The sequence below is a fragment of the Papilio polytes genome, unplaced genomic scaffold, assembly GCF_000836215.1.
Source record: "Papilio polytes unplaced genomic scaffold, Ppol_1.0 DF824382.1, whole genome shotgun sequence".
Taxonomy (NCBI): domain Eukaryota; kingdom Metazoa; phylum Arthropoda; class Insecta; order Lepidoptera; family Papilionidae; genus Papilio; species Papilio polytes.
In genome coordinates, this window is record NW_013524822.1 from 188,874 (window position 1) to 204,565 (window position 15,692).

General features: G+C 33.3%; 2 protein-coding genes and 2 non-coding genes across 4 annotated transcripts; 2 read left to right on the forward strand and 2 right to left on the reverse strand.

The window, feature by feature from the left end:
* The first annotated feature begins 5,516 nt into the window (after nt 1-5,516).
* Trnar-ucu lies at nt 5,517-5,589 on the forward strand. The gene has a single exon. It is a non-coding gene; the product is annotated as a tRNA-Arg (tRNA).
* A 692-nt stretch (nt 5,590-6,281) lies between these two features.
* Nucleotides 6,282-9,711, forward strand: LOC106111182 (vacuolar-sorting protein SNF8). The gene is made up of 4 exons (XM_013293199.1): nt 6,282-6,660; nt 8,006-8,207; nt 8,594-8,740; nt 9,529-9,711. Exons 1-4 carry the CDS (start codon nt 6,393-6,395, stop codon nt 9,656-9,658), a joined length of 747 nt encoding a protein of 248 aa, XP_013148653.1. The 5' UTR covers nt 6,282-6,392; the 3' UTR covers nt 9,659-9,711.
* Nucleotides 7,599-7,671, reverse strand: Trnar-ucu. The gene has a single exon. It is a non-coding gene; the product is annotated as a tRNA-Arg (tRNA).
* Nucleotides 9,712-10,077: 366 nt separating the features above from the next.
* Nucleotides 10,078-15,491, reverse strand: LOC106111326 (growth arrest-specific protein 8-like). Its single transcript, XM_013293357.1, has 11 exons — nt 15,322-15,491; nt 15,067-15,237; nt 14,644-14,751; nt 13,765-14,094; nt 13,273-13,351; nt 12,957-13,140; nt 12,486-12,609; nt 11,698-11,846; nt 10,943-11,041; nt 10,787-10,861; nt 10,078-10,545 (listed from the first exon to the last, which is right to left on the reverse strand). Exons 1-11 carry the CDS (start codon nt 15,367-15,369, stop codon nt 10,401-10,403), a joined length of 1,512 nt encoding a protein of 503 aa, XP_013148811.1. The 5' UTR covers nt 15,370-15,491; the 3' UTR covers nt 10,078-10,400.
* Nucleotides 15,492-15,692: the final 201 nt, after the last annotated feature.

The following is a 15,692-nucleotide window of genomic DNA, read 5'->3' on the forward strand; positions in this document are numbered from 1 at the left end:
CTCTTTCTTTCATATTGTGTAGACTAATTTTAGTATTACTATCGCATATCTCTTTTAACTTCTCTAATTCACTTCTCTCTCTTTCTATCGCGTCTCTTTCTATCCTCATAGAGTGTAAGCGAGACTCGAGTTGTACCATTTCGTTCATTATCTGATTTCTCATTTCTTCTCCTCGTTTTCTTAAAGTATGTTCTGCTTCTTTTATTTGATTCTGTAGAGTTTCTTCCTGAAAAATTTGTCATACTATTACTATAATATTATAAGAAAGAAAGATTCTCTCTTTCTTCTTTCTTCTTTCTTTCTACTATAATATTATAAATGTGAAAGTTTAGATGGATGGATGTTTGTTAGAGTTTGTAGCCGAAACTGCTGAGCGGATCTCTATGAAATGTGGTAAAGATGTAGAGGATAGTCTGGAAGATAATATTTTATAGACTACTCTATTTTATTTTTATTAATTCTTAATTTTTGTTAAAGATTAATTTTAATTTAATTAAAGATAAGAAAAATGTTTCATCAGTCCCACTATCACCAATAAGGTGACAGATGGACAAATGGACCGTTAAGGAACAAAATCAGTTCCAACCGTCCCCTCGACGCAAAAGATGGGATGGATGAAAATTTTTATCCTCACCTGTCCCACGTGGGGACATCGCGGGGTGACGGTTGGGAATAATCCGTATATCTGACCTTGTTGTTCAGTCGTGCAGTCTCCATCTGTACGGTTTCCATGGCAACCGACATGTTGGAGTGCTGGTCGCGCAGCGCCCGCGCTAACCCCCACAGGAACTTCTTCTTCTCTTCTACATTACTTTCCAACTCCACTTCCCGTGCTTTAAATGATTCTTCCATCTATAATAAAGAGAATGAAAACATAAATCTCAATATTGTAAAAGTGTCTCACTTACGCTAGCACTCATAATATAATTAACTAGCTTTCACCCGCGACTCCGTCCGCGTGGAATTAAAAAAAATAGCCTAATTAATGTATTCTTCCAGACTCTCCTCCTATGTCTATAGTAATTTCATAGAGATCCATTTAGCCGTTTAGACTACAAACTCTATATCCATCTAAACTTTCGCATTTATAATATTAGTAAGATTGTGTTTAGTTTAATAATTAACAGGTGTCATTAAATAATATTTTAAAAGTTTATATTTCATTTTGCGACGCTGTGAAATTTATTTTATAACTATCCTCATCCCCTTTTTCTTATACGAAAAGGTTGAGAAGGGGAGGGGATAGGTAGAGTATCGTATTCGCTTAGCTTTCACAATTGTACGCTACATACCTCATCATATCTCTTTTGCAGTATCAGAGCGTGGTTCGCTAGAGACCTCTTGATCTTCCTCTCTTCTTCTTCTCTCACCATCTCCACTTCTGTCTCATACACTGTTCTTAATTGACTGAACATCTGAAAAGATTAAAGTAAATGAAATATTAATTTACAAGACACATAAAAGACTGTAAAAAGCCCCGCTAAAACTACAAATTCCATTAACATTTTAACGTCTGTCAGATTGTACGAAGCGATATATTAAACAATATATTGCTTCGTAATAACTGTCACAGTCGTTAATGGACAATTAAGGGAGTGTTATAATTTTTTTTATAATATAAGGTGGCAAAGGAGCAAGCGGTCACCTGAATCCACCGAAATGGAAAGCCTACCCATGACTAACGGAGGAGGAGACGCACATAAAGAGGAAATTTTCCCTTCCTTTGCGTCTCCTCCGCCGTCAAATCCACTTTTACTTCGCATTCTTTCCTCTCAAGAAAAGTGTGGAAAGGGAAAGGGACAAAAATTAGGCCTCCGGCACCACACTCATCAGACGAAACGCGGAATTGCTTCCACTTCACAACTGTCTTCTGTGTGGTCGTGGTATTTCACCGGGCGAGCCGGCCCATTAGTGCTAAGATGTTAAAGCGGGCACTACCACTGTTAATGGAGTATCAAGTAATAAGTGGCCACTAAGGGACTATTTAAGCATAATATCTCTACAAAGTAACTCTTAAAAATAATCTTCTTCAAACTATGAGTTTAGCATTAAAAGCTTGTGATGAAATTGTATAAACTTTAAAAACAAATATATGCATGTTTAATACAATACATAAATAATTTGAACTATAGAAGACTACTTGACGCAAAAATGGTAAATTTCGATTTATTCGTTAGAGAATCACAAAAGAAAATAAATATACAATGTAAAAACTACTCCATATTTCAAACACTTTAATTTATCTAACTACAAAATATGATGAAATTAAAATAAAACCTCTTCAATAATATCTCTTTCCATAACATCGATATTCTTAAAAAAGCCTTCTGGTTTAAACATATCGTTGGACTTTGAGTCCTAAAACAAATACAAAAGAACATTTTATGTGAAACTTCTTAATACGAAAATTGACACATAAAAAGTCAAGGACGCGTCACAATAAAGTACATTTCGTTACATGAGTGAGATGGAAGATATGAAATAGGCGGGAGAAAAAGAGAGCAATATATGTAACTTTCGTTCTTTAACTCGATACAAAGTAACTTTCGTAATATGCACTGTATATGTATGAAAGATAATGTTTTTCAATACTAACTTTCGCCAGCAACTCTGTCCGCGTTGATTAAAAAAAAAGTTGGTAGCCCATGTGTTCTACACGACTGTTCTCTACATCTATGCTAAATTTCATCAAGATCCGTTCAGCAGTTTATGCTACAAACTGTAACAAACATCCATCCGTCCAAACATTCGCATTGATAATATTACTAGCTTACGCCCGCGACTTTGTCTGCGTGGAATTAAAACTAACAAAAGTAATTAGTCTATGTGTTCTTCAAGGCTGTCCTCTATATGCTAAATTTCATCAAGATCGGTTAAGTAGTTTAGGCTACAAACTCTAACAAACATCCTTCTTAACTTTCGCATTTATAATAATAGTAAGATGTAGCCATACCTTACATAAAGATTCTTTTTTGTTCTTATATTTTCTTTGTATTTTCGCCATTCTCTGTTTACAGCTGTCACAAAAGGCGTAATGCTTGCAAATTGTTAATGAATTGCTTTTTTTCCCCGGTCCTTTTAAATAACTATCCACTGAGACTTTAGAACTTGCTGACACACTGGCTTCTGATGTATTAACTGAAAGAAAATCATACGAATATTATAAATGCGAAATTTTAGATGGATGGATGGATGTTTGTTAGATTTTGTAGCATAACAGTTGAACAGATTTCGATGAAATTTAGAATAGATGTAGAGGATAGTCCGAAAGAACACGTAAACTACTCAATTTTTTTTTAATTCCGCGCGGACGGAGTCGCGTGCGATAACTAGTATTAAATAAAACTACCAAACATTGTCATTATCTATACTATTAAAAGGAAAGATTTGTATTTTAGTATGTATTGAAATTAAAAACTACTGGGCCAATTTCTTCAAAGTGAGGCTAAACTTTTTTATTACTTTTTTAATTTCACACAAACTAGCGAGGAGTAGCAGTAATAAACTAAATTGAACATCTCATATGAGGTATAAACTATATCTCACTGTAATTATTAAATTATGTATCACTTGGCAACTCAAATAAGAGACATTTTAGCCTTTTCTCAGTCATCACTTCTATACAATCACACTAAGGGGCTCAGACCTTATCCTATGTTAAGAGTGACAAGTAAATACATATCATTATGGAGATAAAAGAACTTACCACATTCAAAAGTCTCCGATGGCTTTTGAAATATTGGTAAACATTTAAGAATACATAAAATAAGGGGTAGTTTTGCTTCTTCTTTATACATATATACTATGTTAGATGCAGTCTCAGAGTCACATTTTATACCTAAAAGTAAAAAAGTATCGGTTTTAAACAAATTAAAAACATCTTCAATAAACTGTTAATAAATTTACACTAAAACACCCCAAAAGTTTATTTCCCCGTTGATCTTAGACAATCATTTATATTCCCATAAAGGAAATACATTATTGTAAAAATAAAAGGAAAAAATCCTATGAAACACAAAAGCACAATAAAAACCATCTAGTCTATCAATTAAACTGTTATGCAAATATTGAATGAGGATGGCTACAGTGGTAGAGGAATACCGAAGAAAGCATGGATTTTGTGAAAAATATGCTCAAGAAAGAAGATTCAGATATGACGGCTGATAGAGATTTAGAAAAGAGCACATACTGTGCCAACCCTCCATAGGGACAAGGACAAGATGATTATCATTTAAAATTACAAAATCAAACAATTTAGATATATACTCACCTAAATAATTTAAAACACACCAAACATCACTGTCTTTAAATCTCAATTCTTTGTATTCATCATCAGTTTTAGTTTGTAGAAGAGAATTGGCTAAATCAAACACCATGTTTGCTAGAGGTATCTCCGATATAAATACTGACAGACTATAAGTAAAGTCCTTAAAAGAAAAAATATTATTAAGGCAACAGTTATTATCTTCAAAACCCGTATTAAAACAAGCTTTCAAAATGAAGAATTTATCACATATAAAAAATTTACGAAATCTTTATTGATTTTTTTGTTTAGTCTATGAGTCCATCAGGTTCATAAGGAAAGGTTTTAAATTAGGGTTTTCCAAAGTAGTGTTTTTAACCTACCAAACGCATAAGGTATTCAGCCACAAGTATATTTAAAGCTTGATATGTGAGTTCAAGACGTTGAGCAAAATGTTTCTGGCACATTGGAGTTTCACCTGGAAACACAGATTTGATTTAGCATTAGCCATATTCTGAAGTATTTAGCTGTTACCACTTTACAGCCTCAGTTTTCTCTCATTTAATTCCAAACTGGCTACAAAACCTGAGCAAGATTGTACCAAAACCACGTTAAATGAATTACTGGAATTTCTGCCTACCCCGCAGGTTCATAGGCGTTAGTTATGTTGTTATTTATGAAATTTGACAATTATTTGTAATATTATATTGATAAACATGTAATATATTACCTGTATTAACATTTTTGAAAACATTAACAATATGCCCACGTAAGTAAGCTCTAAGATCACTGAGTACACCATTTTTCTCAAATAATTCGTAAATGAACTTCTGGAAATTTTCGGATGATTTATCATCCTTTATGTTAATGGAGTTTTCACAGTTTTGATCTTTTTGCGCCTCTTCTTCCTCCATTTTTAATTATGTTGTTTTTATTATATTTATAATATTAAAAAAACGTAGCAAACACTCAAAATTTAAAAGTATAATTATTTTTATACAATAATTTTGAATTTCCCAAACAGTGTTTGAAATATCTTTGTTGACATTTCCGGTTTAAGTTTTGTACAAGGACACATTTCGTGGTTTTAGTTTATTTTTGCAATTTTTGAATTTAATTTCAATAATATTATATTTAGTTCTACTATTCGTAAATAAGAATTTTAAAGAATAATTTGCATAAGTTATTTTGAATACTAATACTTTATTAAAAATGTTTTATAATCTATATTTCCACCCAAGAATTATACATTATTTTGAGAACACCATCATCCGTCCCTGTGGCGCAGAGGATAGCGCGTTGGACTTCTAATCCAAAGGTCGTGGGTTCGATCCCCACCAGGGATGTTACGCAAGTGACTTTTTGTTGTATTGGAATTCGTAAAGTAAATCGAATTTTGTTAAGAATAATAAAAACGAGTTGATATCCTCCTTCTTTTGGAAAGTCGGCTAAAAACACGAAACACTTTTACTTCCTTCTAATTTAATACAATATTTTGCAGTGTGTACATTAATTAATACAGCATTAAATGCATTTGATGCATTTTATGTGTATTTTACGTGACCTGTGTAAATCTTTCTAATCTTATGTTATATGATACTTATTATAAAAGCGAAAATTTCACACAGATGTATGTGATAATTTTATTTTTGTTATTCCACACGAATGGAGTTGCAAGCAAAAGCTAGTTTATAAATAATCAAAACGCTTGTTTTGGCTTTTGTGAACGTACATTGAATAAGCGCCCTCTATCGTATAAAACATAAGAATTTCTTTTTCGTAACCTTTTCAGGGACTTTATATAAGATTCTTCTTTATCTATATCGATTATGCCATTTTTTTAAGTTTTTTTTTAAAACTAAGTAGACCATACGTCCTTACGATCGTTTAATTAAATCATCAACATCATCATTACCACGTTTTAACTCCATCTGGTGGTGAGTAGTTGAATATCTAGAAAGTCACTTTACTTTGATCTTTCTTATATTATCTGTCGGTTTATAACCTGTGTCTGTCTCTAAATGACAGTTGTTATCAGAGAGACATTGACATGTTCTCTTGTTTACAAATGACCACTGCTATTAATTTGCAAATTGTAAAATTACTACCAAACATTTGTATTTTCGTATTACTTTAAAATATTTTAAGAATGCGGCGTCGAGCAGGCGTTGGTGCTATACAAAAGCAGAAGTTAGAACAAGAAAAGTACAGAGAAAAAGGTTCAGAAATACAGGAAAATCAATTCCAACAGATGTCTAAACAATTAGATGTATTCAGAGAGAACCTTGAAGAGTTTGCAACAAAACATAAGAGTGAAATAAAAAAGAATGCTCAATTTAGAAGACAATTCCAAGAAATGTGTGCTGCTATTGGCGTTGATCCACTGGCTTCAGGAAAAGGATTTTGGTCTGTTTTGGGTATGTGAAATAAATCAGTGGTATGTTCAAATAAGGTCATCATAAAAAAACAGTTATAATATATCTCTTGGTGATTTGTAATCTACTTTAGCTATGTTGAACAATACCCTGTCTCCCATATATTGTTCAACATTGTTAATGTTTACTGCCTTAAGTGGTAGTAGCCAATATAATACTGTTTTACTATATTGTTATGAACAACATGTTACCTTTGATGGTAATTAAAACAAAATGTTATACACATTTTATAAAATCAAGTTCTAAATTCATAGTTCCTATGTAAACTATTATATGTTTGAAACACAAAATTTGTCTTACGAAAGTATAAAAATTCACATTTAAATTAATTTATGATTACAATGCATAAAGCATTAAAATTAGATAGATAACTAAAATGTATTGTTATTCTACTTTATAAAAGAAATTAGTATTTGACAAGTTAATTTAAAAACAAATCAAACAAGGATTATATTGCAAAATTGTGACTTATGGTCCATGTAAGAACTATTGATATATAGAAAAACTGCTCATCTTAGAAAAAAGTGTAAAAAAATGTCTTGCTTATTTAGTAATAGTGATGTAGTTAATTTTAGATAATTGTATTGATTGTCCACTTTGTTTGGGACATTATTTGTAAGTTTACTCACAATAACCTTTATTTTAGTTTTAATGGTAACTAGCTTTTGCCCGCGAATCCGTCCGTGGAATTGAAAAAACGAAAGAATAAAGAAAGTATAAGCCTATGTGTTCTTGCAGACTAAACGAAATTTCACCCAAATCTGTTTAGTCGTTTAGGCTACAAACTCCAACAAACATCCATAAACTTTTGCATTTATAATATTAGTAAAATTAGAAATAAGAACAAACAAATTGTATAATGTTATAAATTTTTAATTTTAAAATTTAGTGAATATGGGAATTTTTAAAAAGTTCGTCCGCATCCCTGGTGGGGATCGAACCCACGACCTTTGGATTAGAAGTCCAACGCGCTATCCTCTGCGCCACAGGGACATGTGTTGATGTGATGAAATTTTGATATAGGGACTTTAGTACATACGAAAATATGAAAATGCGTAAAATACATATTGACCGACGTTACGGGCTGTAACGTATGTTACACGCTGAACATTAATGCAATCAGTATGTAGTGCTATAACGAAACCAGCTTAGTTCTATTGCTCCTTATATATAAAAAAATCGCACTTACCTGTGTACTGATGACGTAAAACTTCTTTTTAATTAAGCGATTGGTTACTTTCTATGGCAGTAGTCAGAAAAATATCTGCACCGACATAGCGGGTTGAACAAGTCGCGTAGTGGAAAAGCATACTAATTCTCATTTTAGGTATTGGCGATTTTTACTACGAATTAGGCGTGCAGATAGTAGAAGTATGTTTAGCGACTAACTATAAGAATGGAGGCTTGATTACTTTAGACGAGTTGAGGAGTAGACTGGTGGCGGCGCGCGGCAGAGCCAAGAAGCACCAGGATATCACAAACGAGGATCTATTGGCCGCTGTGAAGAAGTTAAGGATCTTCGGAAATGGGTGAGTTGTATTGGAAACTACGAGTTCTTATATTTTAACATCGAATAATTTGAAATTTGACAAGAAAGAGATGCATGGATTGCGTGTAAGGTGACATGATCAGAAAGGGATGACTGAGATGACGTATGAGAATTATTAGGAGGACAAAAACCTGGTACTACTACGGAAGTAGGATAAGAAGGATGATGAAAGGTGGCCCATAATTAATGGATTATCCTGAAACCCATATAGTACATTGATCAAGGGTGACCGTTAGTTTTGAAGTGAAATTTTCCACGAATACAATTTCGCTAGTAATCTTATAAAATAACAAAGTTTACTATTTTACTGTGACATTCTATATTACCTGTTACCTGAATACAATGTAAGAATGTTTCTTTTCGCAGTTTCACAGTAATTGCTATCGGCAAAGGCAAATGGCTTGTACAATCGGTTCCCGGTGAACTAAACTTAGATCAAACGTTAGTTCTACAGAAAGCGAGTACTTTAGGCACAGCCTGGATATCTTCTAGTGTACTAACTGGTGATTTAGGGTAAGAACTTTCGTGTAATTTATTTATTATCGTATATTAAATAAGAATCATTTTTTATTGGACTTTGTATCGAATTATTTAGTTAGGAATGACATTTTCTATGAAATGGGGAATATATAAGATATCGGTAGTTTTTTTTTATAATATAAGATTGCAAACGAGCAAGCGGCTACCTCAATCCACCGAAATGGAAAGCGACCGCTGTCCATAGACATCCGCAATTGCAGATGCGTTGCCGACCCTTATCCGACGGAGGAGACGCACATAAAGAGGACATTTCCCCTTCCTATGCGTCTCCTCCACCATCAAATCCACTTTTCCTTCCCATCCTTTTTTCTTAAGAAAAGGGTGGAAAGGGAAAGAGACTAAAATTAGTCCTCCGGCACCACACTCATCAGACGAAACGCGGAATTACTCCCACTTCACGCCTGTCTTCTGCGTGGTCGTGGTATTACTGGGGGCGAGGCGGCCCTACAGTGCGATGATGTTAAAGCGGGCTCTACCACTGTTATTTTTTAACATTAACACGTTCAGTGCCACCATCTAACTATAAGTTGTATTAGCATCGAATGTGTTATTTATTTTATGGCAATACTAGCAATGATCTTATTGATTCCTTTATTGGGGTTTGTTTACAAAATTACATGTGCCAGTTTTAACCGAACAGTTCGAACCTTCCGTTAAAACTATTAGCTTCTGTAGCGGACTTTATTGTCATTTCATTCTCTTTGACAAAATAGATACTTCATTTTACATATCAGTGGAATTCGACTGTAATATTGTTGTAGATGGAATGAAACCCGTGCCCAGAATGCCCTCAATCACATGGTAAAGGAAGGTCTGGCGTGGGTCGACACACAGAACACAGAAACTTTATATTGGTTTCCCAGTATGTTCGCTGAATGCGTGTCAGCGTGAATGTATATCACATAAGATGCATTTGTATTTAATAAATTGATTTTTTATTTAAATATATTGTTTTTCTTGCTCTGAATTGACACTATATTTCCAAATAACTCTATCTCTAATTTATACACAAAATATTAAAAAACAAAAAACCGAATTGCCTCTGTTATATGAAATAGCGCCATCTTTTGGCTGCGTTTTAAAACAAAGATTTTATAGTTTTTAATTTAAATTAATGTTTATGTAATACTTGCTTATTTTATAATTAGAATATACACTTAAAAAAGTTTTAGCGATAAAAAAGTTATGGCATATGAGATTTAAAATCAAATTCGTGAACATTATAGACATTATAGTAACGACAGTGTAAACCCATCCTTAGATTTTTACTCCCGTTCCTTTAAAACTAACAAATAAATATACAACACTTTATTAAACAAAAAATAAATGTTAATTACAAATACATATTGCACTTTGTTTTGCCAACGAAAATCCAAAATAGATCTCAAAATGACACGACCTTCAAATTACCCAAGGTCAATAAGCAAATCTTGTTATTTTCGTATGTAAACATACAAATAGATTTAAATCTTTATATTCAGGCTTTTACACAATTCGAAGCCTTTACTATATTTGTTACTAAGCAACTATTTAGCGATTCCGATTATAGTAACATAATCGAACATTATCGACATTAAAAGAATATTTTTATTATTCAACTTGATTAGTGGAAAAAGACCTTAAAACCAGTATTTCAACTGCTGGAACTTTCTTCATCCCGTTTCGGTGATTGGATTAAAGGTAAGTTCAATTTTAACCTCAATTCGTTATTTTCTTTGAATAACGCTTCTAAATTCTTTTTTAACTTAGATGTCCTGTCAATATAAGATTCCTTCCATCTGAAAATTAGACGTATTAGTAAATTTGCGTTGATTAAAAGGCTTGCTAGGTTAAATGCCTTGCCTGGTTAAAAGGTTAAAAGACTTGCTAGGTTAAATGCCTTGCCAGGTTAAAACCTTGCCATGATAAAAAAAAAAATTAAATTATTCTTATTCCTAGTTGTCCAACTTACTTTAAATTATAAATGAACATTTTCAATATCTACTAAAATACGTACGTTATATTTTTAATTGCACTTACTTTCTGTTCAATTCCATCTGACTTTCCAAATGTTTGTTGAGTTCAGTTAATTCTTCTTCTTTAGTTGATATCATCCTGAAAAATAACCACATATTATGGTTTTCATTTTTCAAAATAACACATATTTTGTTAATGAATATTTAAGGTTATACATACTTGTGATTAAGTTCTGTTCTAGAAGATAACATTGTTTGTAGTCTGGTTACCATGGTGTGCGTCTCATTTAAAGATTTCTGGAGATGATCCACTTGAAGTCTGAAATTTTAATAGTTTAACCTTATTAGACACTAGCTTTCGCCTGTGACTCCGTCGGCGTGGAATTAGTTAGACCAAAAGTTGAGTAGCCTATGTGTTCTTCCAGACTCTAAATCTATATAAAATTTCATTGCAATCCGTTCAGCCGTTTAGACTAGGAAATCTAACAAATATCCATCCATCTAAACATTCGCATTTATAATATTGGTATGATTAAAATAAAGCTCGTAATTAATTCGACGATTTAATAAACACAATAACCGTCTGCTTTTGATTAATAATCGGCCTTGTAATTCTGAAACTCGGTTGTCTTAGAGTGTTAGGTAATTCAGGTAATCTTATTTTTAGGAAGACCACATAGAAGAAAGACATAAAGTGGAAATTCGGTCTGATGAGTGTTTGACGGAGGCCTAATTTTAATACAGGTCCTTTTCCGTATCATTATCTTATAAAATATCTATGGCAGGAGCAACTGGATTTTGCAGAAGAAAGGGAACCTCTTTCGGGCGTCCCTCCTATATCGCTAAAAGTTAGGAAACAAGTATGAAATTGCGTATATCTGTAGACTGCAGTCGCTACTTCGGCGAATCCAGGCAGCCGGGTGCGACACATATTTAGGGAACTCTTGGTGTGTGTATGACTCGTGTATGACTTACTTGAGTTCATCGCATTGTGTTTTAAGCAGGTTCTCCTCCCAGTCTCGCCGCTTGCTCTCTCTGCTGTGAATGTCTTGAACACGCTGTATGTCTATAGCCAGGCATTGCTTCTCACACACTAATTGTATATTACGACGTTCAGATGACACCTGTAGGGAATTACTCTACGTCACAGATATTTAAGAAATATAGATTGGACATTTTTACACCGGTAACTTCTTTGTACGGTAATATCTTTGACACGCCGAGACGCTCAGTGCTTGTTTTATTTGTTTGTTTGTGATTTTGTCTATCGGACATCAGCGTTAGTGAGATTATGTGAATTATTTCAAGAGAAGTGTACTTAATCTTTGGTCTGAATCTCTTTGGGCTTTCTGTACACAACATATAGCTGTCTTTGTTTTTCTCAAAGAGTATGAGAGAGATAATGTTTTTGTACATATGTTTCGGCAGTGGAAATTGGCATTGAAACACTTATTGCAAAACTTGTGATATCACTAATAGGTGCCGAATGGAGGGGGGCAGAGAGGGCTATCTGCCATCTCCCCCTAAGAAAAGTCTTAGTAATACATGCGAAAATTTAGATGGATGGATGTTGATCAGCATTTTCTTAGGAATTAAAAATAACTTTTACTACTAGGTCCCGCTCTCTTCATCATCAACATGACCCCCTCCCCCCAAGAGCTGGTAGTTGTGATATCACAACAAAAGCACTCACACCCGTAAACCACAAGGGTATCCAGAGACTACAGATTTTCTTTCACTTTTTAAAAAATATATAAATTTACCAATTCCTGGAACATAGCTTCAAGTCGCTGCTCAGCCAACGCAAGCTTCGGGTCTACTGACTTCAAATTGTCCTTCTCCTGCTTTATGTAGATTTCATTTGCTTCCTGAAGTATTTTATTATCCCTATAAATTGTAATAAAATTGATAAATACTTTGGGCTCATTTGAAATCTCAAAAGAGCCAAAAACATATATCATTTTTAGGATACTGTAGAGGTAAACGGCTCTAAAAGCGGTAACATCTACGCCATAATCCTAGGCTCTATAACAGTGGTAAATGGCACCTTAAACGAAGAAATCAGTAAAAAAAGACTTTCTGTTATACTTTCAGAATTCGAATGGCAAGAAAATTGGTCTATTTGCTTAGACACGTTAGATTGTTACTTAATCAGTCCCTTAGGATCGATATCTCATTCAGTAAAGGCCTTACTTAGTGATGAAATAGTCCAAGTAGAAGAATAAACGATTTACCTTAGGGTTTTATTTAAAAGCATTCCTTTTTCGACTAACTCAGCATCTAGACTTCTTATATGCTCTAACATATCTGATACTTTCTCATTACATTTGTCTTTAACTTCATCCAGTTCCGCTCTCAAACTAATTTCCGTTTCTTGTTTAACTTTTGTTATGTTATGTCGAAGATTATTTATAACACCTGGAAACAAAGGTTGTCAACATTAGTTTTTTTTTTTTAACAAGGTGTGTATTCATTTTAACTGCAGTGAGTGTGTAAGTATTTGAAATAAGTAACTCGTTTCTTTTTATTTAACCATAAAGATCTACGAACCGGTTAATTCTGCAATTTTCCGATAAGCCTCGTTCTTCTGAGCTGACACTACGTCGAAGAGTTGTAAGGCTTCGGCGACCTAAAAATATTCTTCTATCATATTCTTTACATTTCTAGATTTTTTAACTTTAATTATAGAGGGAATTAGAGAATATATAGATTTTTCTATAACAATCCTTGAAGATATACGGGAATTTCCTAATACAAAATTGTAACTCAAGAATTCGAGATTTTACTACGACTGGGTTTCAAAATAAAAAATTTACTCTTTCTATAGAAGGACCCTCTAATATAAAGGGGAAATATTTGCATTTTGGGATTTTTGTATATGTTGAAATGACGTAAAAACTACTGGTCGACTTAAAAATTCTTGCACGATTAAAAAGTTACGTAACCACTGAATGACACAGGCTGCTTTTTTAATATTTTTTTTTTAATTCCACGCGGAGGAAGTCGCGAGCATCAGCTTGTTAATAAACAAACATAATTCACCTTAGATTTCGCTTCAACTTCTCTCTTCACTCTGTCTACGCTCTCTTTCTGGCAGACTATTAATTGTTGCCTTAGATCTTCGTTCGCTTTTCTTTCTGCTGCCAAATTTATTTTACATTCTTCTAGATTTTTCTCAACTACATTCATATTATTTTCCAAATCTTTGCCTCTTTCTTTATAACTCTGTATGTCTTTTTGTGAACTCTTCAAATCATTTTGCGATATATCGAATTCACGTTTTAATTTATCATATTTCGATTGTAATTCAACATAATCGTTAAGCGATGTTTCGAGTTTTAGTTCTAAACTTCTTCTGTCTTCTACGTCGTTCTGTAAAAGAGTGTTTGTGTGAGTTTAAAGTAACAAAACACTATGATAGGTACAGTCGCGGAAATCTGCAGTGTTACACATTAGGAATAATTGCTTTCTTCATTGCAACGAGACAAATTCCGCCTCTTCTTACAAATACCTAACTAGATAACAGTGAGTGCAAACGAGAGAACGATAATAAAAAGAAATTAGCCGTGTATTAGATACCGCTGGCGAGACATCGTAGAGCTGGACCTGCGCCAGCTAGAGTCGATCGACTGGCAGGCGACGACGCAGGACACACGACGCTGGCGCTCTCTCGTGTCGGAGGTCAAGACCCACTTTGGGTCGCTGTGCCAACGCAGTAAGTAAGTAAGCCGTGTATTACTAGCAGACTTTTTTTTACAGATTTTTAAGCTGCATTGTATTCGTTTGTGTTTCGCGTCTCTCTTCAAAATGTTCAAACGATTATAGATTTATAAGTGCAACACTGCCAATTTCCCTAACTGTACACTATGACAATAGAAACTTGTATACATATTTATGAATAACGAAATAATAAATACTTACATCTCTATATTTCCTATTATCGTAAATTTGATAAGTTTTTAATTCCTTATCGAGCGCATCGATCGTTTTCTGTGAGGTTTGCCAGAGCACGTGTAGAGAGTCTCTCTCCTGTAGGAATATAAAATAGAATCGTTAACGGACGCAAGCCCGCATTTAGTAACTTTAACTTAGACAAGTAAAAAAGTGATAAGCGCCTATTCAATTCAAGGACGGTAGTTACTTGCTACGACCTCGTTTACAGCAAATTCCCCAAGTATTTTAATACGGAATTAAAGGTAAATTTGTTATACACCCGGCGATAGATTTTCCTATTAAAATAAGATCAAGAAGTAGTATTAGCATTTCAAAGAGGGTAGTACATATCTTTTCGCGATGCAGTATTTAAATCAACTAAAAAAGACAAAATCATTTACCAAATATTACCTTTGTAAGTAAGGTAACTTGTTTCTTCAAGTCTTCGAATTCCTTGTCATGATTATTCTCTTGCTGAGCATTCTGAAGTTTTTCATTCAACAATATCCCTACTTGCTGGGAAAGTTTTTGATTGTCCGCAATTAATGTTTTTATTTCCTGTTCCACGATAGCTTGATTTTGCTATAAAATAGTTAAACCATAAGTATAATCGTATAACAACTAAACAGACATTTTTTAACTTAAATTATCATGAGAATTGATTACCCTGTAAAACTCTACTTCAGATTCCAAATCTTGGAAGTCGTTATTCATTACGAATTTTATTTACTCAACTAGTTTTTTAGAGTAATAGTGTTACGCTTTTAAATTATTTAACAGTGGATGATTCACTAATGTATAATTTAATTTCTTATTCCAGGTTATCATTTTGTTTACATTTCCCGCGAAGAAATGTCAATTTTGGTTGCTATGCAACGTGATAATTTTAAAATAATAAAGACCGTGTTATGCATTGAAAATTCAATTTCTAGGATCTTTTTCACTAGTAAATGCTTAAATAATAATCACAAACCTTTAAATAAACTATATTGGCACATAAATACCAAATTGAAAAAACAGTATGTCTGTTTCTTAAC